The sequence below is a fragment of the Solea solea genome, chromosome 13, assembly GCF_958295425.1.
Source record: "Solea solea chromosome 13, fSolSol10.1, whole genome shotgun sequence".
Lineage (NCBI taxonomy): Eukaryota > Metazoa > Chordata > Actinopteri > Pleuronectiformes > Soleidae > Solea > Solea solea.
The window spans coordinates 22,906,910-22,930,566 of record NC_081146.1 but is presented as its reverse complement, the minus strand read 5'-3'; the positions used below and the strand labels follow the sequence as shown (position 1 = coordinate 22,930,566).

General features: G+C 41.4%; 1 protein-coding gene across 4 annotated transcripts in view; it reads left to right on the top strand.

Annotated features, from left to right (window-relative positions):
* The window catches only part of bbs9 (Bardet-Biedl syndrome 9), a 181,627-nt gene that overhangs the window by 5,032 nt on the left and 152,938 nt on the right, over positions 1–23,657 (top strand). For all 4 annotated transcript variants that reach the window (XM_058648536.1, XM_058648534.1, XM_058648535.1 and 1 more), the window contains exons 4-8: positions 3,586–3,650; positions 4,306–4,419; positions 11,994–12,168; positions 18,920–19,004; positions 19,459–19,642. In XM_058648536.1, coding sequence (XP_058504519.1) covers positions 3,586–3,650; positions 4,306–4,419; positions 11,994–12,168; positions 18,920–19,004; positions 19,459–19,642 — 623 coding nt within the window. The remainder of the gene's footprint in view (positions 1–3,585; positions 3,651–4,305; positions 4,420–11,993; positions 12,169–18,919; positions 19,005–19,458; positions 19,643–23,657) is intronic.

Below are 23,657 nucleotides of genomic sequence, written 5' to 3'. Positions count from 1 at the left end.
CTACTATGACTTATTATATTTTTTTTAATTTAAAGAACATTTTTAAATATTCACAAAGATGCTTTACATTTAAAATATTGAGCTCTCAAAGTAACCCCATTATCACCAACGTTAAAATGCAGTGGTGTAAATAGGGCGAGCAAAGTCAGCTACAGACAGGAGGCAGATTTATTCCCAATAAGATAATTTGCTCTCTCATCCTCCTCCTCTTCCTCATATATACTTCACACACTGGTATAGAGAAATTAGATGGAGCGAGAGATTGGGTAACTCAAATTATTATTATTATTTCTTTTCATTTACATACAGTAGAACAGTATTTCTGATTTTACCACCAGAGGAAAGTCATGTACCACAGTTTGAGAACCATGGATCTAATCAATTAAAGCTTTATTGCAGTACGTATAACCAGTTAAATAATGTTATCTTACTCGCTGATGAGTAGATACACATGTGCAGCTGATGCCTCCTGAGTCTTAATATGGAGGCTCTCTCAATCACTGATACAGTTGCTAATCTCCCTCCACTGTCATTGGCTGGCTCTCGTCTGCATTATCGTCTGTCGGTCACATGGGCAAACCTAAATCACTCTCTCATGAAGTCAGTCAGCTGCAGGTCAGAAGTCACAGTTGCTGTGATTACAGGGCAGCGACTCTCTGACCACCCCGACAGCCATATCTCTGTTTATGTCACATGTGCACGATCCTGCCCAAGAATTAATCACAGGTCCGTCTTTAACCCCATGTCGTGACCTTGTGTGAATTATAAGCATTCATAGAATAGCTTATAATATAGCCTGTCTTTAAACTGCCAGGCAGAAACACCCATCCATAACTCATCACGCCGCTTTTTCATTCATAGAAAAACCAACAGTCCCCGCTGCGATTTACCACCACATTAACATGTCCTTTTTTCCCCTTGCTGCTGTGCACGCTAACCCAAAACCACCATGTCAGGACTTTCTCTCCCTCCCCGTGATTTATCATGATCTATCAGCCATCCAGCGGTCCAAACATAGTTCTGCTCATAATATCAGGCTAACCACTGAGTTGCTAGCATAGCTTTCAGAGCCCGAGAGCCCCGTCCTGCTTTGTTTTTGACCCGTCTGAGTCGAGGTTAGAGAAAATGACTTGTTTGGCAGTGAAGATGATTAAGTGACATCCTCACAGCCAAGTTATTGCAAAGTGGGAACGAAAGAGAATAATGAGAGGAATGGAATGATGTGGGGACAGTGACACGATAGAGTCAAATTTAATCCATCTTAACTTGGCAGGGAAGGGAACACATTGAACCTTTTGCCCTTCCTGAGATAATGAATAATGATGTGTGCCTGAAAACATCTTAAAATGATCATTTGGGTTTTTTGTACTGACCCATGAGCCCCATTCAGACCTGGTATTATTTTTTATTTAGCCTTTATTTAACCAGTTTGGATTAGATTAACCAGGTTAATTGAGATCAAAGATATATTGTACAAGGGAGACCTGACGTAAAATAGCAGCAGCTAAAAAATTCAAATGTCAATTAACATTAAAACACTTGCACACAGGTGCATCAGGTGCCGAAAACCTAAACGCTTTACCAAATCAGTGCAAACAACAAATTGCAAGATGCAAATTGCAAGATGTCCAAAGAACAAAGATTACGACCCCAATGTTTTATCCAGTGGAGGGAGGACAAAACTCGTGTTATGGGTTCACACTCTCCTTTTCCGGTCAGAAGACGAACTGCTGCGTTTTGCACTATAGCGGCAGACAATGAATGTGTTTGTGTGTGTGTGTGTGTGTGTGTGTGTGTGTGTGTCGATGCATCTGCACAAGTGAAAGGTGGAGAGAGAGGAAAAAGTGTCAGGAGGAGCTGAGTGAATCAAGTCCTACTCACGCTGCTGTAGGATGAACTATTACAGAAAATAAATAATGTGACGAGTATTAATATTATGACATATATATATATGAAAAAACACCCTTCAAATTACAGGGAAATTGCAGCAGGTCAGTGGACGTCACCTGAGGAGGTGGTCTCTAAAATGTCCTGAGGATGGATTGTGTTCATGCATGGACAGGAATGTGGCCAGGTGTGTCCTCAAACCACCTCCAAATGAGATTTTGTAGTCAGATTTAAGGACTCATTGGGTCTGCTTTATCCTTCACCAGAGGGTCGCGGGGGGTGCTGTGCCAATCTCAGCTGACATAGGGTGATAGGTGGGGTCACTCTCACACTCACACCTATGGTCAATTTAGAGTGTCCGATTTACCTAATCCCCATATTGCATGTTTTTGGACTGTGGGAAGAAGCCGGAGAACCCGGAGAAAACCCACACACACACGGGGGAGAACATGCAAACTCCATGCAGAATGACCCTTGTTCCAACCAGGGCTCGAACCCGAGTCTTCTTGCTGCAAAGGCAAGGAGTGCTAACCAATGCACGTCTGAAATCATCTCTTAAAAAAAGGTCCTGATCCTCAACGCCTGGTGGTGGCGCTGCTTTTACTTTTGCCATTGGTTTGAACACTGAGCCTCCCACTGGCTTTGTGTGGGTGCACAGTCAGGAACCTCCCTGAAAGTGAGCTTTCTGGGAAAAGCTCTGGTGGTTTGCCTCGAAGGCTTCCCAGTATCATCACGCTGGCAGCAGAGTCCAACTAAATCAGTCCATTTGGAAGACGTCGTGTTTAGTTACCTGTGGTTTTCAGCACAGCATTTTTCAGAGGGTGGTGAACAATTTGGACGCCAGCCTCGACAGAGGAACACGCTGTAAATATTGTCAGGGCAGACTGAGGTTGGCAGGTTTTGTTTCAGCACTGACTCGAGTGTTGTTTTTTTTTGTTGTAGGATCTTGTGGGATCCATTTTTCTTCCTCCCTTGTTGTTCTTCTCTAGACAAACATTACAAACAGTGGTTGAAAGTTAGAAAGGCAACATCTGTTCTTGGTCCAGCAAAGTGGACAGATGCTTATGTGGGTTTGTGGCAAAGTAAATACGTGAACATCTAGGATCAGCAGCAATGAGACCATCATTTACACCTCAGCCATAACCAATGTGTATATGTTTTTCAGTACTTTGAAGTACAAGTATGAGGTATGGGCTGGAGTGAGAACATGGTTCTGAATGGACTGTAATAAACCAGGAATCCATCACATGGTTACCTCATTCTCCTCACAGTTTCTTTCCAAAATCAAGTGTTTTATAAAGACACTAATGCTATAATTGTCAGGAATCATTGGGTAATTCACAATATGATGAATCAAAAGTGATGACGACAATATTTTCAACGTACAGTGAGATTTGAGGATGTCACTTTTACTGTGTAAATCAGTATTTTGCAGTTTTCTGATATTTAATGGGCAAATCAACTAATCAGTTAAACTGAGAAAGTAATCGACATACAACCGAGATTTAAATTAATCTTAAACAAAGTTTTGCTTTGTCACATCAGTATTGGGTAAAGGATTTCTGTGGATCATAAACACCTGACAGTTACCTTTCCTCTTTGTTTAAAAAATGCATTTATTAATTTTGTACAACATATACAACAATCTGTGACAGACAAACAATTGGCAGATAAGCGGATTGTTTGTTGTTTTTTCAGGTGTTCCGACCTTCTTCACCTGGCTGTTCTCCACCCCAGGAAACTATCTGTCTATTCTGTCTCAGGTATGACACACACACACACACACACACACACAAAAGAGAGTGATTTGTTTTTATATCTTAGAAAGGACATTCCCTAACGCCTTAGTCTAACCTTAACAATCAGAACTAAGTGCCTAACAAAACCTAACGCTAACCTACTACCTAATTCCAACCCTAAAACCAGGTTTTTAAAGGTGTGGGGTCCACAAAGCGTTATCGCTCACCTTAACCATAACCAGTTAATGCCTAACCCTGACCTTAACCTAACCACAATTCAAATGTTAGACCTCCACCTCAACCAGTTCCTCAGAAATGAGGTTCTGCCAAACGAGGGCAAGTTTTTGGTTTCCATGAGGACCACTGTTCCTACCAAAGGTACCACCGAAGAGGTAGAAAACACAAGTACACACCCACATTTAGTTGTACAGCATTCTCCCCCCTTGCCCCTGACCCTAACTCTAAACCTATTGATGACCTAAACCTAATTCTAACACTAAAACCTGGTCCTAACCCTCAAAAAGCCCTTTAAAGGTGTGAGGACCAGACACACGAGAAGCTAAATACTTTTTCCATTTTGTGTCCTGTAACTCCTCACACTTGATGGTTTGTTTTCGTCATCCATTCTCAGTAAGATATTTGTGTGTGTGTGTGTGTGTGTGTGTGTGTGTGAGATCAGGCACTGCAGGGAACGTGGAACATGGGGACCAGTACCAGCTGAAGCTGGTTTATGAACACAACCTGAAAAGAACAGCCTGCAACATGACTTATGGCACATTTGGAGGAGTTACAGGTATGTCTGGTTATTTGTTACCTCATCACTTTTTCAGGAGAAGCTTTGTCCCATGTTCAGCTCTGTCTTCTGTAGGAATAAAAGTTCTCATGGAAAGTGTTACGGAAAGTTATCATCACCTGTGACGTTAAACCATCATAGATATAGCACGGCTGGTCGTGCGTAGTTGTGTCTTTTGGTAGCATCACTGTGATGCTGGGTTACAATACTCTTAAAATATCATACACTTTACAAGTTGATGTAGATTATATAAGGTGAGCCTTTTGCTAAGATGCTAAACTGAGCTTTTTTCTTTTGTCCCTGAACTATCCCATTGATATTAGAGTTGGCGTGTGGGTTTAAAGAATGCTACGTATCAAAGGGATCGCACATGATTGTGTGTGTGTGTGTGTGAGTGTGTATGTGAACATCTGCACTTTTGTCTTGCGGTAATGAGCTTCACTGGACAAATACAAGAAACTAAGAAATGTTTCTAAAAGGCGAAAATGATGGGGGAGTGGGGTGGGTTTGGTGGTGGTCATGTAGCTGCCCTCTCTCTCTCTCTCTCTCTCTCTCTCTCTCTCTCTCTCTCTCTCTCTCTCTCTCTCTCTCTCTCTCTCTCTCTCTCTCTCTCTCTCTCTCTCTCTCTCTCTCTCTCTCTCTCTCTCTCTCCGTCATTTGGAAAAACCAAGCGGGGAAAGCCCTCAAGTAGTCAGCATCCAAGAAAAACACACACACACACACACGGGGGGAACCCCCTTTACATCAGAAAATAGTTAAAAGTCGTCAAAGAAAGGCTGTATTGTCAGGTTGTGTGTGTGTGTGTGTGTGTGTGTGTGTTAGAGGAGAAATTACTGAACTTTGTGGCTTGGCGTCATGAACTTTTCCTTCCCGCCATGTTGGCAGTGTGTGTGTGTGTGTGCGTGTGAACACGTGCATGTGTATGTTTGATTGATAGGTAGAACAGTGTGGACCTCAGTGGCATGTTCTGAAGGCATGTGCATAACGTGTGTGTGTGTGCGTATGTGTTTGTTCCTGAAGCTGTTTTGTGTGTGCTTCACATACACTTTTTTCTAGTATCACTGCATTGAACATTGAATTTGAATATGACACACACACACACACACACACAGTGCTGTCCTCATTGAAGACACATATACTTAGAGGTTTGCATGGATGCATTTGTCCACATCTGACATGGCTCTGTGTGTGTGTGTGTAGCAGCATGTGGCACACTTGCACATACAATCACCAGCCACTTTATTAGGTACACAGGACACTTCTACTGCCCATCTGCTTCAAGGTTCAATGTCTTGGCTGTAACAAGTTTTTTGTTGTCTTGAAACCTGTCTGATCATTCTTCATTTGGACTTGTCTTGACCTTGTCTGTGGCCTAGTCCACACATAGATAACCGTGTCCACATATGTTAAGTTCTTAGAGTGTGTCTTATAGTGTTGTTGTGAGTTTAAATAGTAATTTTATATATATATATGTGTGTATATATATGTGTATATATATATGTGTATATATATATATATATGTATATGTATATATGTATATATGTATATGTATGTATATATGCATGTATATAAGTGTGTGTGTATACATATAATTTTTTTTTAATATATATTAAAAAAAGTGCTGTTTATACAAGAAATAAAATACTTATAAAGCACAGATGATAATAAGTGAATATTATAGCTCAAAAGATCCCCTCTACTAGCCTGTACAATTGATGGCAACCCTCCTCCTCCCTTGTAATTCCACCACTAGATGGCAGTACAGGACCTTGAATTGTATGAATTCATGAGGTGTGATGGGAAAGTCCCAGTTATCCAGCGCAGTCCTGAGCCTGAGAGTTCAGCTGAAGTCCAGCTTCTCTGAGTCTGTTAGAGACGCAGTGTCTTTGCTCAGGGACACTTCGGCAGTGCAGGGATGTAGCTCCTCAGGACGAGGCTCAAGGTTAATGCTGCACAAAACAATATTTCAAAGTCAAACTCTTTTTTTAAACTCTAATTTTAGGGTTTTTTCGAGAGTGTTCCGGTGGTCCAGGAATTAAAGGGCAGCATTGACAGAGGCTTAAAAGTTTAAGCAAAAGCATCAATTTACAGACTTAATCTACGCGCAAAACTTCACGTAACCTGCGGCAGAGTTTTCACTTTCAAACCCAGATTTATGCGCGACTGTCTTTATTCCTGTCTCCGACACAGAGGAGGTCGGTTTATCTGTTTCGATGAGTTGTGTGGATTCATCTCAGTCGTGGAAGCTGTTTTTTGCTGCCCAACCCATTTTTGCACCAAAATGAGCTGATGTTATATTTCATTGGCTGTAGTGCACGCACACACACACATACACACATGCACGCACCACCTCCTCGTAATGATTTGCAGACACACAGACCAGAAATACTTATATCCATCCACAAAGAAACACATGCACACCCTGGAGTTTTATTTGTGTGTTGGTTTACCAAGTACAGTGATGGTCACAGCTCCGAGGCCAGACCAACCCAATGTCCGTTTATGTAGATGTGCGTGTGTGTGTTTGTTCAGCAGACCGTGTGTGACCACACTCTGCTCTCCAGTGTTCAAACTGAGTGTCTGGATTCGGAAGGCCTGGAGTGCATGTGCGTGGGAGTGTTTTTGCAAGTCGTGTCTGCTCTTACACATGAATATGCGCACATTTGTGTGTGCGTGTGTGTATGGGTCTATAATAGCAGCCATTTAGCAGTGCTGTAGGCGCTGTAATAGCAGCTCTGTACTAATACTGGTCTAATAGCCGGGCTGCTTTTGGGTTTGGGTCACATTCAGGCCACACACACACACACACACACACACACGGATTTGCAATGCTATCCTTAGGACTCTATTTGACTTCCATTCATTTGGACAGCAAAAGAAAAAGCATTATTCTAACCTTAACCTCAACCACATTTCAAATCTTAGCTCTAAACTTAACCAGTTCCGAAGAAATGAGGTTCTGCCTCATTAGGACCAGGGTTTTGGTCTCCATGACAACTACCAGTCCTGACAAGGTCAGTTTTTATGCCAGAAAATAGGTAACACACACACACATTGAGCATGGAATGGTCTTTTGATTGACATCCCACAGACACGAAACAATTTAGTTTTATTCTATTTTCACACACACACCACAAGCACCTGGCGAACAATGGTGGCTGAGTACGTTGCTCAGGTGTACCCCAGCCACAACCCTAATTCTCTTCCTTTTGGCCTTTTGGCACACACTCCCTGATCTCCACCTGCACTAGGACACACACTTCTACACACTCTGCTTTGTGTTTTTCCCTCTCTCACACACACACTCTGAGGCGAGGTTGTGCCCACTGCAGTGTGCGGCCAGCCTCTGTGCTTTGTTGGCTGCTCATGTGTGCTTGTTCAACATGTCTTATTAATGACGCTAATGCGGCGTCGTTTCCTCCGCTGTGTCTGAGCGGCCGCGCTCTCATACTGGACTCTTTGACACATTATACCTGGGTGTGGGCGTGTGGAATTACACATGCACAGTTGATGTTACGGTTTCGGCCTGGCTCTAATTTTTGCTATGGTGCACTTCTCGTATTTCTGATGATACAGTGCAGCCGTGCCGGTCCGCCTGGGCCGTGTGTTGTTTTGACCCGTGCGCAGGTCTTTAAGGTGGAAAACGACCGCTAGACACCTGACAAATCCACAAAGTTGTTTATTTGGGAGGACGGTCCACTCTTTTGGGTATCCAGCTGTTTTTGGAGTCGAACAACTGGAGAAACGTGAAATTATCTTGGAGAGAAGTGTGTTATTTGGTATAATTACAGTGGAAATGGAGACTGATCATTTAGGTACTCCAGTTAGTTGCCAAGTTTATTCTTCATACATGTCAGATTCTATATTTTCTCGTAGGCAAATTGAAAACTTTTGTAATAAATGAAAGAAACCTCAGTTACCATAGTTCAGCATTTAATTATTGTCTCTATTTTGTCTATAAAGTGACATAGTTCTTTCCATAGACGTTTTCAAGAATCAGTTAAGCCTCAGTATCTGTGTGAAGACCCCCTACACACACACACACACACACATACACGAAAACTCCTCATGTAGAAAGTGCAACCAGGATTTAAATGGAGCGTCTTCTTACAGTGGGTGACCGTATGTCATATATAAACCCAACAAATTTAAAGCTGCAGTATGTAAATGTAATGTAATGTAAATGTTGTTTGCTGTGTCCTTCAGCTGAAAAGAGGTTTGACCAGCAATACTGACCAGACTTGACTCACTGAGCACCTCACATAGACCACGCCTCCTACATGGCCCTCCCTCAGCTCTCAGCCCACTTCTTGGAGTTTTTCAAAATTAGGCATTGGGTTGAGAGTTGGCCTCAGAAGCGAGGGTTTAGACACCCTTTAAAGCAAGTTATAATGAGGTATTTATGTACGTGTTTTCTTTATGAATAGGTTCATTTTGAATTGTGAGAATGTTTTTACAAACACAAACACTTTCATATGGAACGTTTTTGAAATATTAAAATATTGTTATTGTGATATCATGATGACATAATGTGTACGTTTTTTCTTTTTTCACTTGACCGGCTTCCTCCTGACTGGACTACATGCGCCATGGATAATATTTCACTAATTTGAGTTTGAGACCCCTGCTTTTAAAGAGTGCTTCATACTCTACAGAAATTCCCCAAGTTTCCAGGTAGTTTGAGGAACCAATTCCACTTAACACTTAAACCCCTTTTCCACAACATATATATTTGCGGTTGTGAACAATCTGTTATTAGTGAAACTAGTATTTCAGTTAAACATGTTTCCTTAACGTCAAACGATGATATTGTTGCCATTGTGTGACTTTAGTACAATACTTTTTTACATACGGCTCCTTGAACATCCAAACCATGGCGTGAAAGTGATGTGTTGGATTTCTGTGTCATGAATTTATCTGTTGTTTTTTTATGCACATTTTTTGTCCCCATTGTTGGCTCTTTTTTAAACATTGTGTCGTTACACACACCTGCGCTCTCATGGTGTTGTCTGCGGCGTGAGAGACCTTGTCCTTGAGCGTGTTAATGGCCACCCTGAACTCATCACTCACACACACACACTTGTTTACACAGGATTAGAGTGTAGGAGTGTGCGGCTTTTTCTTCCTAAATCCTCACTGATAGATGTAGAGTGTGTGTGTGTGTGTGTGTATACGTATGTGTGTGTGTGTTGCGCTGTAGGTGGCTGTGTCCCTGACCTCCAGTTGACGGCAGTGTGAGTTTTAATAGCACATTGAGGCCTAATTATAGTTCTCTGGTCGCACAGACCCACTGCTTTATGGCCTGTGTGTTTCTCTGTGTCAGGGCTTAGTATGACCTAAATCAGGCCTTTCCTAACAAACACACAGTTACACACTTTAATACCCAGAGCCAGGTGTGTATGTGTGTGTGTGTGTAGGTGTTAATGGAGATATCAGATTTAGCCAGAGGGAGAAACACACCTCACAACACAACACGACTTCATGGCTGAAATGAAACAGAAGCCATGAATGTCACTCAGGATCACCATTACCTGTATATTAAAAAACAAAACAAAAAAGTTTTTAATTAAAAACTGCACAGTCACAGGGTCAAAGTCATAAAACGGGAAGTGTTACACTCTAGGGCTGAGCTGTCAATCATGACACAACGGTGCAATTAGCGGATCATAAAAATAATGTCTCAAATGGTTGGAAAACGGTCTATATTTGTAAGTTCTCATCCATGCATTATAATAAAGAGTAATTCAAATTTTGATAATGTCCCCATGTTATGCTCCATTTCATTTTGAATCTGTCACTCTACACTACACTTTAAAATAAAATGATATCATAATTTAAATCAGAGTTGCCGTATCTGTTGAAAAAAATCGCAATTAGATATTTGCCTCAAATTGTTCAGGCCTATTACACTCAAATTGCACTTTCTTGAACAGTTTATCCAAATTATATTTCTTTTGTAAGTTTGATATATTTATTTAACGGGAGTTGGTCGGTGCACACTCTCATGTCCGCAATATTGTTGGATTTCTAACTTAAATGAGAGCATTTTGCCCATATTTGCTTCTCCTCACTGGATTTAGAGTCAATTTGACTTGTTTTTCAAACACTTTATGAACTGTATCTACTCACTCTGACCAATCATTGCCTCTGAACACGGAAGGGTGGCCACACCACATAAAAACATTTGCACCCTCAACTGAATCACAATTAATTGCCACTGTTATTTTGGCCTGCGCAAATATTATGATTGTTATTTTTGCTTCAACCATTGACTTCAATCTTGAGTATAAACTGCAAGAGGTATTGACGTCTGCTCTGTTGATTTAGTTTTACTTTGGTCAGATTAGTGTTGTTTTCCAATTTGACCCGATAAAAGAGCCAAACATTCAGCATGACCTTAAAGTTTTGTGACGTTGTAACAAACAGTCCTACTATACAAAGGCCTGTTTGTATAAACAAGTTTTTTTTTATCTTATTGGGAATAAATCTGCCTCTTGTGAAAAGTCTGTAGCTGACTTTGCTCAGACTATTTACACCACTGTATTTGAATGTTGGCGATATTGAGATAGTCAATAGTTTCTCAGGTGGTGCTTGGTATAAAAAGTTTGATAGAAGAATCGCACATGTTGGCAACATGACACGTCACCTGTTGCTACACTGTATTGTGGACGGGTTCCTTTTGCGTTTGTGTTACAAGCTGAGAAAAGCAAATTGAAGTGAAAAAGTTTGTCTGTTCTATGTGTTGTTTAGAAGTATAATAAAGATGGGAGGGCTTAACTTGGAAAGGTTCAGTTTGGTACAGAACCTATTTTTTTTTTTCCATTAGGAATAGTACCAAAATAACCACAACTGTTCCATTCTTTAGCTGGATGTCCTCCATTGTTGCCTGTTGTTGCGTTTGTTGTCATCGCACTGGTACGACATGGCACAACCCACCAAGTAAAGGTAGTGCTCTCGGTCGAAAGAGCAAGCCCGACCCAGGGCGTTACCATTCCAAACCATACTGAACTGTACCAAACTGAACCGTACCATGATGGAAACACAGTATAACTCTTGTTGGGTGCCTGCCATCCTTGAGGGAACCAACCACAGAGAGCACAGAGAGACAGAGAGACCACCATCTTGCTCAAGCATAATGTTAAATAGGTTTCCCACAGCTGAAGCCAACCACTCGACAGACAACAGGCCAAAGGCAGACCAGACCAGACCAGAACAGGCTCAGTTTGTCTGTGATGATGATTACAGCACCAGCACCATGTCATCAGGAGTGCCCTCATCAGTGACCCTCCAGTGAGGATGAAGTAATAGTATAAATGCACACAGGTGCTTATGTGTTAGATCAAGAGCCTTAAACTGTTTTGTGCACTTAATCAGGACCATTAGAATGGATGTGATGAGGCTCACCATGCCGGCTCTGATCAGCAGCCTTGCAGGTGAACAGGAAGTTTAGTGCGCGTTGTCTAGTTCACGTTGTCTGCTCTTTAATCAGCCGTTTGCACCACAACAGTATGAGTGTGTCATGCACGTGAAATGGTCTGTAAGGGTAACCGAACCATCTCCCTCCACTCATTCAGGTCACCACTCTCTGTGTATCCAGTCGATGGACGGGATGCTGATGTTCTTCGAGCAGGACAGTTACTCCTTTGGCAGATTCCTCCCTGGTTTCCTGCTGCCTGGCCCACTGGTCTACAACACCAGAACAGACAGCTTCCTCACCGTGTCCTCTGCACGCCAGCTGGAAAGCTATAAGTATGTTGGTTTTGTTTGGATGAAACAATCCCTTTTTGCACTGATAAAACATGTATTTCATCCTCAACCTCATCCACATGACACAGGTCACACTTTCTGTCCTTAGCAGGGACCACAGAAGGGAGGAAATCATGTGGATTCTTTTTGAAAACATTTGTAGACAAGCACACCTGCAGCTGTAATTTAGACCTTTGTGTGTCAGAGTGTTGTTAATCAAAAACCTAATGTTTGTGCATCACAGTGTGCTAATCTGTTGGTTTTTTTTTTTGTAGCAGCTACATGATTTGAGGTTATTTCGGGTCATTCACCATCTTTAAAATCAGCTGTTTGTGGTTAGTGAAGCTGCAACATCTTAAAGGCATCTGTTCTGTCTCTCCAGCTCATCTGGATAGACCAACACACACACACACATAAGACATAAACTTGTTTTTATATATTAGTGAGGACACATCATTGACATAATGCATTCCCTTGCCCCTTAGCCTAACCATAAAACAACAGGTAACCCCGAAAAGCACTTGAAAGTTGTGGGGCCCAGACACAACGTGTTACGTCTTTTGGACCTCACAGATATATGAATACACACACACACACACGCACACACAGGTTTGTGCAGCTATTCTTCTTAGGACACACATTGACGTCCCTTGTCGTCCGACAGCCTAAAGAAAGCAGTATTCAGAACCCTCACCCTAACCAGTCAATGTCTAATCCTAAACTTAATCTAACGACAGTTGGAATCTTAGTGTCTCCTACTGGTCCTAACAAGGTCAGAGTTTATTCCAAAAAAGGGTCCTAAAGAGGCAACACATACAAACACACATACGCTGTTAGACTGGAAAGTACCTCCCTTTAATGTATGCACACGCACACTTGCCAGTTCCCTCTGGCTGCGGCATAGAGAGCTTTTTAGAAGTCTTACAGACTGTGTGGGTGTGTGTGTGTCTCCCAGCTGTTAGTTATCTGGACGCCCCATAACCCCCCCCCCCCCGCGCCCCCCACCGGTATCAAGAGATTCTCCAGACTAGATATTGCCGTGGAAACGCTGACTTCACTCCTCTCCCTGGACACACACAAAGCGCACTCTGTAGTAAATTACACAGAGCTCAGCAGACACTTTAAAGCATCTCTCTACACACACACACACACACACACACACACACACAACAAGGCTGCATTAGTAATAGCTACAAGCTTATTTCCATTACACCTAATAGCAGGTTCTCACTGCACCTTCACATTCATTTTGTAAACACACCGATCAGCGGGGGAGTTTTTGTGTGTGTGTCGTAACCTCTGACACGTTCAGGATCTTTGCAGATGCAGAGATAAATCATCAACGAACACAAACGCGTCTACTAACAGTTTACCTGGTTAATCAGCTGATATTTGGAGTAAAAAAAAGAATCAACAGAAATTTAATAGACAAAATAGTAAACATTGGCTATTTTTTGCCTTCCTGTTATACTTGTATTTGATTAAAAAGCGCTCGTGTTGCAATTGTATTCAATTATGATTATCAGTGGATTAATGTGTCAATTAAATTACTGGAAAACTTTATAAATTTAAGTAGATTGTTGAACAAAAACAGCAAATGCATCAGAACCTGATTCTTTTTTTCTATCTCATTCAATAAGCTCAGCTTCTTTTGGTTTTGAACCACTTAACAAACTAGCCAGCAGATTTAAACATCTCATTGTAAGTATTGGTAAAAGCAATTTTTCACTATTTCATGATTTTTCAAAGGAACATTTTTTGTATAGATTAGCTGAGAATCACAATTAGTTTGGTCAAAATCCTGCTCAGTTTTGAGAGTGAGGATTATTATTGTTATTGTCCATTGGGTGGGGGCGGGGCGACTCCACTGGTTTGTATTTTTTTGTATTTGTGCTTTTTATTTATCCCTGTAGGGACAGCCCTCTCTGCTTTTAACCCATCCTCTACTAGAAACCTTCCTAGAATTAGGAGCATTGGGCAGCCACTGAGCAGTGCTCGGGGAGCAATGCGGGTTGGGTACCTTGCTCAGGGGCACCCCAACCCTTTGGTGTCACCTGGTGGTGACTCACATCCGCCAACCCTCCTCTTACAAGCCAAGTTCCCTCTGCACTTGGCCATGGACTGCCCTGTATGAGATACTGAGCCCATGGTGTGACTGACATCAGATGTCATGTGCTCTCTTTGAGCTCCAGCTCCACCCTCTCATCCAAATATAGTCTCCTCTGGTTTAAAAAAGAAAAAGAAAGATGACACTTTGTTTACATTGTAAAATGGTGGGTTGACACTCACTGGAGTAGAGAAAACATACATGCAGCCATTGATGAGCTTGGGCTTCCTGACTCTTTTATATATTGTGTATCAGATGTCGGGGGAAGGCCTTCCTGACTGTTACACATTTAATATCAGATGACTGGGCAAACTGTTCTGCCCCGCTCAGTTTATTTGACTTGTTGGACCTTCTCCTGCCCTGATGAATGAGAGCTTGATTTCATTCACTGTGTATGCACGCCTCTGTGTGTGTGTGTGTGTGTGTGTGTGTTGGCATCAGCTTTGAGATTTCAAGTTTGTGTTTATCCGTGACACTAAGAGGGCATATGCATGTGTGTGTGTGTGTGAGTGTGTGTGTGAGTGTTTGCGTATATAATGTGCACGTGCGTGTGTGATGTATATATTGAAGGTAAATGAGTGTTGTTTGTGGATTTCAGAGAGATTGTGTTTCATATAAATGAGACAACTGTTTCCTTAACCTCGGTGTCCCAAACTCTACATGATGATTGATACTGTCTACACACACACACACACACACACACACACACACACACACACACACACACACACACACACACACACACACGCGCTCGTACACATACGTGGGTTTGTGTTGCTATTCTTCTTAGGACATTGCATTGATTTCCATTCATTTGGACAGCCTAACCACAGACTTATCCTTGCCTATAACCAGTTGATGCCTAACACTAACCTTAACCTCAACTTAGACAGTCAGTTTTGGTCTCCATGAGGACTACTGGTCCTGGTCCAGGTCAGTTTGTAAGCCAGAAAGGTCCTGAAGTACACACACCAAAACTGTGTCCATGTGTGAGGGAGCACTTAGAATGTGTTTTAAATTGCAAACAAAGAAAATCGGTCCCAAATGTACAGTGTGTTACAGCCAGTGGTGTATTTATGTTCATTTATGTTATTTATGTGCGTTTTTTGTTACCTTTTTGGGACGTCTTTTGGTTATAAAGTCTGACCTCGTCATGACCAGTAGTCCTCATGGGGAATAAAGCCGGGTTCTAATGAGGCAGAACCTCATTACTGAGGCCAAGGTTAGAGGTAAGACGCAAACTGTTGTTAGATCAAGTTTAGGGATTGGTGTTAACTGGTTAAGGTTAGGTTACTTAATGGGAATGTAAGGTTTTGGTCAGGCTGTCCAAATGAATTGAAGTTGATCCTGTTGTCCTAATGTAAAAGGCTGCATATGTGTGTGTGTGTGTGTGTGTGTGCTGGTCCTTCTCATATGCAGTTGTATAATCATATAATATTGTGGTATTTTAGAATTCTTCTCTGTACACATGAGCCTTTGTGGGATTTTTCTCTCAGTATATCAACTCACAGATTCTACACGTATACATGTATGCATGAGAGGTTTTGATTCATTTATACCTTAAAACCATCATTAGTGAAGCATCCAAGAGAAGGGTGGGATTGAGAAAACACAGTCCAAGAACACAGTTATTTCACAGTGCAGTTGTTTTAGTATTATTAGGTCATTTTTAATCCATTCATCCATTCGGGAGTCAGCCTGTCAATCCGATGTGTGTTGCGTTAGAGGCTTAAAACCACCTGACATGTCTAATATACGCTTTAGTCCGCTTTCTTCCCCAGGAGACGGTCACGGTGTGATGAAAAGGTTTCTTTACTGGCGGTCGTCCATAAAGCGGCTCGTTAGTCTGCCAGCCGTTTCTCACAGAAGCTCAGTGGGCGCTGCTACTGTTCACGTCGCTACAAAACTGTAAATCTTAGATTACAGCTTTAGAACACTTTGTTTTACAGTTGCGTTCGCAGTGGTCGTGATGTATTGCCATCACATTATGTTGTTGAGGGAGTATTGTGACAATTTCCTCTACAATACAGAGGACATAAATACAGAATTATATGGAATACATATAAATTACCTATACAGAACTTCATTTTCTATGAAATATAATTAGCCATAATCTCCCTGAACTGTCTTGTGATTGGTCAATGTTTCCTGTCACCTGATTTAACCAAGGCTGGCAACCGAGACTAGTTGCAACCCCTAGAGCTTCAGTGTGCACACAAAAAACATCCATCCTTTGTCTGCCACTTTAGCCGTAAAGGAATTTGTGTTTTTTGCAAGACCCGAGATTTTGCAGGACCTCCTGATTCTGAAGACTTCTGAAGGGTCGGTCGGTGGCCCTTGATCTTGCAAGGCTGGTTTCCAGCTAACTGACAGTAGGGAGAGTGGAGACAGCCTCCAATCTCCCTAAAAACAAGATATTTAACCATCACAATGACTCCGAAGCCCTTAAATTAGGGTAAAAATACTACATTGTACCACTTTAATTTCTATATGCTGAAAGGTTTTTATGGAATTATTAGCAAGGACAAAAATGTTTCTCTGTTCCCTACCTTTGTATGTTAGTCCGACTAACTAGCTCGATTTTAGTTGGCCTAACGTGTTTACTTGACATTGAGAAAACTGAATTATTATCTTAGTCTGAGTAAAATTAGACTTTTAACATGCATGTAAACGCACTGACTGAGAGGAAATAGTTGCCAGTTGCATGAAGAAATGCTCAGACTGCCTTAATGGCAGGATGGAGACAGGTCAGCCACTTCAATAAACAACAGTTGTTATAATTTTTTTTTTTTTTTAATTGACCACATGCATATAAATCATGTTTAATTGTCTCTGGATGTCTTCACTTCATTATTAGCACAAAATAGAACGAGTAAATGAGGCTGGTGGTAATTCTGCAGGTATCTGGTCTGAAACAAGCGGCACAACTTTTGGACCTCACCACGGCTCCAGATGGAAAGTCACTGAATTACCTCGGAAATAAGTATTGCAGTTAAATCTCTGGTGACTTTAATACAACTTTATTATACTTTGTGGAATTATGGCAGCAAATACAGTACGTGCTGCTTTATGGTGCCAGTCTGACTTAATTTATTTTCTCATGTCATATAAAGTATAAAGAACGCTTATGAAGAGAGACCAACACCTTCCTGGATGAGTCTCTCATCTATAGGTCATATCGGCGTGTAGGCCAAACGATCTCGGGTTTATTTCAGCCCTGACATCTTCGATTAACAGCAAGTTTATGGTCCAAATGTACATTACTGAGAAAACTGTGAGGGGATAAATCGGCAGCTCTTTGGTGTTTGGTTTGCGGTTCTGAGTCGGGCTCAGTTAGGCTCGGAGCTCTCTGTTCTTCCAGGTGTTGGAGCTAAAGGATAGATTCCCGCCAAGCTGCTTTGACCGCCAGCTGCTTACTGGAAAACTCCTGATGCGGAAGATGCCAAAATCAACTGACCACAGATCAGTCTGAACACTTCATCCTCAGCCAGTCGCCAAATGCTCTCTGATTAAAACTGATCGACCGCAGTTTCAGGGAACAGCAGCTCTCCTGGAGTGTTGACTGACCTGACAGGAGCTGTAAAGGTGAAGGAGAATGTAAGACACTAGACATGAATTTAATAATGAACATGCTCCACTTTATTTGAATGTGAATAATGAAGTGCACTTGGATTTCTGCCTTATTCTCACAGATGACATTTCTCTTAGGAAAATGACCGATGTTGTTGAGGTTAATGACGCACAATCTGCAACCAGAGTCACGAAGAGTTTGAATTATTCCTTTTTTGGTATGGAGATAATTAAAGCTGTGGTAGGCAACATGTTTTTTTGCACAATAATTCCATAATAAGCTGTCAGTGTAATGTAAATCAAGTTAGCTGTAAGGGGACTAGACTTTTGCACCTTCTCCAGCCATGCGCCGCCTCCATGTCTGGATTCTCGTGAATGCGCCTCATCCAGACAGTCTACCACTCTGTATGTCATTATGCAAAGAGCAAACTCCAGTGACGCTAGTTAATTTCAGATTTTGATGAATCACTGGGAACTCTGAGCGATAGAGGGCGCTCCTAAGTATTTCAGCATTGGTACTAAGTGCCTTCAGATCAGATCAGACTTGGGGCCGGGTCGTACTTGTCACGTTCTGTGGACAACCACTTTGCTTACAGGCAATTTTTTACTCGCTCTCATTTGTGTCACCTTGTATGGTTTGAGTGCTGAGTTGTACATACTCTGTCATTTGTACTCTTTTATTTCATGTTAGGGGTTGACGCAAATCATTTTATTCCGAGCCTTTCAACTGTTTTCATAGCGATCCTTGCAGACTCCTGCAATTCTGACCCACTGAGTTAATAAATTGCATGGTTGTCCTGCTCTAAAGGTCGACTAACTAAACAGGGGTACCTGAATTTAGCCCCAGCTTTTTGGTAAATGTTATCACCTCTCTCTCTGTTATTCCCTTCAAGTGATAAATTAGTTGTAACTGGACAAGGACAAGGAACACAAATATAATATCCATAAAGGTGGACAAATTGTTTTGTCTACGTTCACCTTTTGGTCATGTGTCCATCTTTAAATACAAATCACATTAGGGGACATTACATTATTTGAATTCAATGTCCCCTGCTTGTGTGTGTGTCTTCCTCTCAGGTACGAAACTTTGGCTGTGGCTACGGAAGCGGAGAGTCGACAGGATCCTGACCTGCCCCTCAAGACTGGAGGTAAAAAGCTGACGGTGAGTCCAAACACAGCACCGACAAGAAATGTACTCAATTAACAATGTTGTTTCATACATTTTCTCTTTCTGTGACTGAATCATCCTTAGCGATCATAGTATTAACTACAAATTTGTCTAAAAACATTCCTCCTCCCTTGTAACAGCAGCATTTGTCTGTATTGAAGTTTTAGACCATATAAGAGAGTGCATTTTTGCATAGTAAATGACGGCTAGTTCAATCTTTATTTAATGGTTGGTCATTCAGCTAATAGATGGACATCATATAACTGCTCTGCTGCCACAACATCGTCAATAATAACAATACTGACAGAGAAATCAATAAGTCAGCAAGAAAGTGGATCAAATGTACATGAATGTATAGTGTGTACCATAGGTCATAATTAGTCCTGAGTGGGTGTGGTGTACAGTATCTCTGGTGTTGACGTGTGTGTGCATGTGTGTTCTCCTTCAGCCCGACTGGACATTTGTCCTGGGTGAACAGGCTCTGGACATCTCTGTGCCCTCTTTCTCCCACTCCTCCTCCTCGATCTTCACCCTGGGTGAGAGAAACCTCTACTGTGTCAGAGACAACGGCCAGATTCGCTTCATGAAGAAGCTGGAGTTCAACCCCAGCTGCTTCCTCCCCTATGCCTCAGGTAAACCAGGATCCTCTTGTTCTTTGCAGTCTGATGTTTTGGGTGTGTATTTGATATTTGGACGTAGGCAGTCTGGTACTTTCTAAAGAAGAAGTGAGCGGGGGCTGCAACTTGAGGACAACAGTAAAAAAAATTTTTTTTTGCCAATTAACACCTAATAAAATCCACACCAGCTGCATGACACTAAGGTTTTTATTACTTTGTAAACCTCAAACTCCCCCGCACCAGTGTCCATTAACAAAGTGATTTTAGCACACATGACACAGGAGTTGTTGGCCTGTTACTCGGGTAAATCTGTACGAACGCTTTCAAACACACAAGTCACAGAATATCACAGTTAAACTTACTGATGGGGGCAGCAGCAGACCATGTCCTCCTCGTACTTTTTTCTTTTTTCTTTTTTTACCACTGCAGCAACACAAAACTCAACATGCATCAGTTCACCTGCTACAAGCAAACACACGAAAGTAAGTGACGAGTACACAAAAACAAAGCGCTCAGCACGGAGGCCCAGTGCCACATGATTGGCTCCAGAGGAAGCTGCCTTTGGCAGAACATGACGGAATAAGTGGAGTAGCCCTGCTACATTCATTAAAACAAAAGTGAGCAGACTACTAACTCAACAGTGTGCAGCACATAAACACATGGTGCAGAATGAATTTATGTCGTAATAAAAGCAGACTCTTAGAAGTGCTTTAAAAACACATGGAATAAAATAAAAGATAACACATAGTTAAAAAAGGCTTTCCTAAACAAAGAAAAAGATGTGAGGTGTGGTTATTTAAGGTTTTAATTTACTCTTTATTTTATCAGGAATAAAATTAATTAGGTGTTAGATGGGAAACTCAAATAATCAGCTAATTTTCCACCAAAATAAATAGGTGCAAAAATCTACAGGCAGATGTTTGTGCCTCCAAGTATAAAAACACTTTGAAAGTGTCCGGTGAGACCAGATCCTTCACTTTCAGATTATTTTGTAGGTTATTCCAGTCAAAGGGAGCTGCGTAATTAAACAGCTTTTTCCCCAGTTCAGTACAGACCTTTGGTGCTGACTGTAAAATAAATCCTGGGACCAAAGACTATAACTCCCTGCCCTTTTCTGACAGCTCTAGGCCTGAAGATGTGGTGGAAACAAAACTTCAAAAACAGATTTTAGGCACTTAACAAATTGCTTACCTAATAAAATTTAAGTTGATTTAAGTCTGCTTGATCTTAAGAATAAGATCGCTGCTTAATCTCAACGTTGATCAGCCTTGCAGACCTGCAACGATTATTAATGGATTACTAAATTAAGCATCAACTATTTTGATAATCAATGAGCAGGTGTTTTTATTAATAATTAAAACAAGTTTTTTTTATTGTTCAGCGTCTTAAATGTGAATATTTTCTGGTTTATTTGCTCCATCAAGAAATCATTAAAACTGTCTGATTTTGGTTTGTTGACAAAGCAAGACATTCGTGAACATCATCATTTCCAGGTTTGGTAAACACCGAGCAGATGCTTATCCTCTCAGGTACCCACAGTGCTGTGTGAGTGAGAGGGGGAGTGGCTACAGTGGAGTGGCAAAAGCCAATGTGTGCTTCTTTTACCAATATATTTAACGGTATCTTTTGCATTAATTATCCAAACGTCAAACTTGGCACTGCACTTACTCATGCCCATAGCAAGACACCTGTCTAGTTTGAGAGATGTGCGAATAACAGACAGACACACAGACGGACAGACATTCCTGGAATTGAAATAATTGTTAGTTGCGAGTAACTGTTGCTGTGTTACTGAGGAGAGTCAGGTTAAAGGAATACAATCAGCAATCAGCTTTTTTAAGACATTTTTTTGGTGAAGAGGGAGGCTACAGCGCAGAGTGATCATCGGTCAACTCCATTTTTTAGCTGGGGGAATGATTAAAGGTATTGACCCCTGCCTGATTACAAGCAGCATGTTTTATCAGGAGACGGCCAAACCTCCAACAGCTCCTCTTCTACATGTAGCGATAAACAATCTTTATACAAATGTTCCCCCACTTTTTTTTTTTACAACAGAAAAATCTGTCTGTTCCAGTTTATGCGTCGACGTAACCATGACTGTTGCACTTGATCTAAAATGCAGTTGAGAGCTGACAAATGGAAAGAGGCAGCAAAACAGGATGTGAGGAAATCAGGAGGAAGCGTCCAGAAGGGAGGATTGATGGAGAGATTGCGAGGGAACAGCCAACATGTTTTCGATATCTGTTTTCAATTTTTGAATGAAAATCTCAGCGTTCAAAGTGCTTGGCCACTGTCTCGCTGTCTGTTCCAGACATCAGATAGATTATTTAAATCACTCGTGGAAATTGGCTATAAATTCAATACATAATGTGCCGGCACACAAAAAAGCAGCTTTTATTGCGACATGAGTCCTGTCAACAATCAAGACCATATAAAAATTCCCACATGGTGGAAAGACAGACGGACTCCTGGGATTAGCCCACTGCTGCTGCGGCTGCTGCTGCTGCTGCGATATTCTCTGTCCATACTTTAGTTTGTTGTTTCAAGGTCAAACATTAGTGACTAAGTGACTGTCAGAGCTGCCACCAATCATCCAGCAAAGGCCAAAAAAACATTGAGTGGACATTCTAGTTGAGAGCGCAGTGCAAATGAGGATAGACAATGATGATCTCTTGAGTGTTTCCCAACGTTTTTTCCCTTCTGGCCTTCAGCCTCACAGCTGCCTCTGCTGGACCGCTGCCCTCGCTCTCCCCTGTCTACCTCCTCACGTCTGCCTCAGAAAACCTTACTGCTCAGCTGGAACGCACGAGCCAAGGTCTAGGTCCCACGTTCAAATCATAATCAAACCACAAAATCAAAAGCATCCTTTGAAATAAAAATGAAATGAGCCAGACTCGGGGGAATCATGACAGAGAGGTGACAGATTAACTCAGATTGGGGCACAGAGGCTCACTGGACGACGACGATGATGCGAGTCTTATGATGACCTTCGCAGTCGTCGTAACTCTGTCTAACGGAACACACATGGCAGATTTTGAATCCCCTCCAGTTATCAGCAAAAACAGAAGGGGGACAAAGAAATATCGCCTGCAGTATTTCAGCCATTCCCCAAACTGAAGAGAATCTGAAAATCCTCTGAGGTCCACACCCAAACCTTGAATTAGGAATCTGATAAACACACAATACTAGGATCAATAATTCCCATATATAACACTGTTTTCATGTGAATATGAGGATACAGAAACTCACTTCAATTTATTTCTGAACGTGCGCATCTTTCAACACATGAATGTGGTCATCACAGTCGGGCTTCGTGTAATATTTGAAATGTTTAGCTCCACAGCAAAGTGCTTAATTATCAACATAAATGTTTGACACTGAATATTTACTCATAGAAGTTCACAATATTGCTGTATACTGTATATATTACCTGCTAGAGACAGATCAAATGTAAAATGACGCCAAGTCCAACATTTTCAACTGTTCAGTCAAGTTTGGGCAAAATAAGCTTAAGATTATATGACAACATTTCCATAATTATATCGCAAAATTTTTCTTTCTGAAGATTCAAAATAAAAGTGTCTATTTTTGGAATATATAAATATAAACATAAACACATTTGTGATGCAAAATAAGTCTGTAAATAAAGAAACAACTCATTATATCTTGATATTCACATGAAATTGATTGGGCCTTATAAGTATTTCTTAAAACCTATTTTACAGCAATTTAAAACTTAAATTACAAGACTGAAAATGAAAAACATCAACAACAACAACACGGGCCCACCCGCAGTGCTGGCCTACACTTTGGGAATCACTGCGCCACACAATTTACAATTTATACTGATTTATCAAATATTAACCAAACGTAACAATGTGTCAGAGCAGAGCTTACCAAATCAAGAAAGTACTTGAAAGAGTCAGTGAGTTTAGATTTAGTGTAGATTTATGAGCAAGCAGGTGAGAACAGACAAGGCGTAGGAAAAGGATAAACTTGAAGAAACGAGGGAAAGAGTAACTGAGGAAAC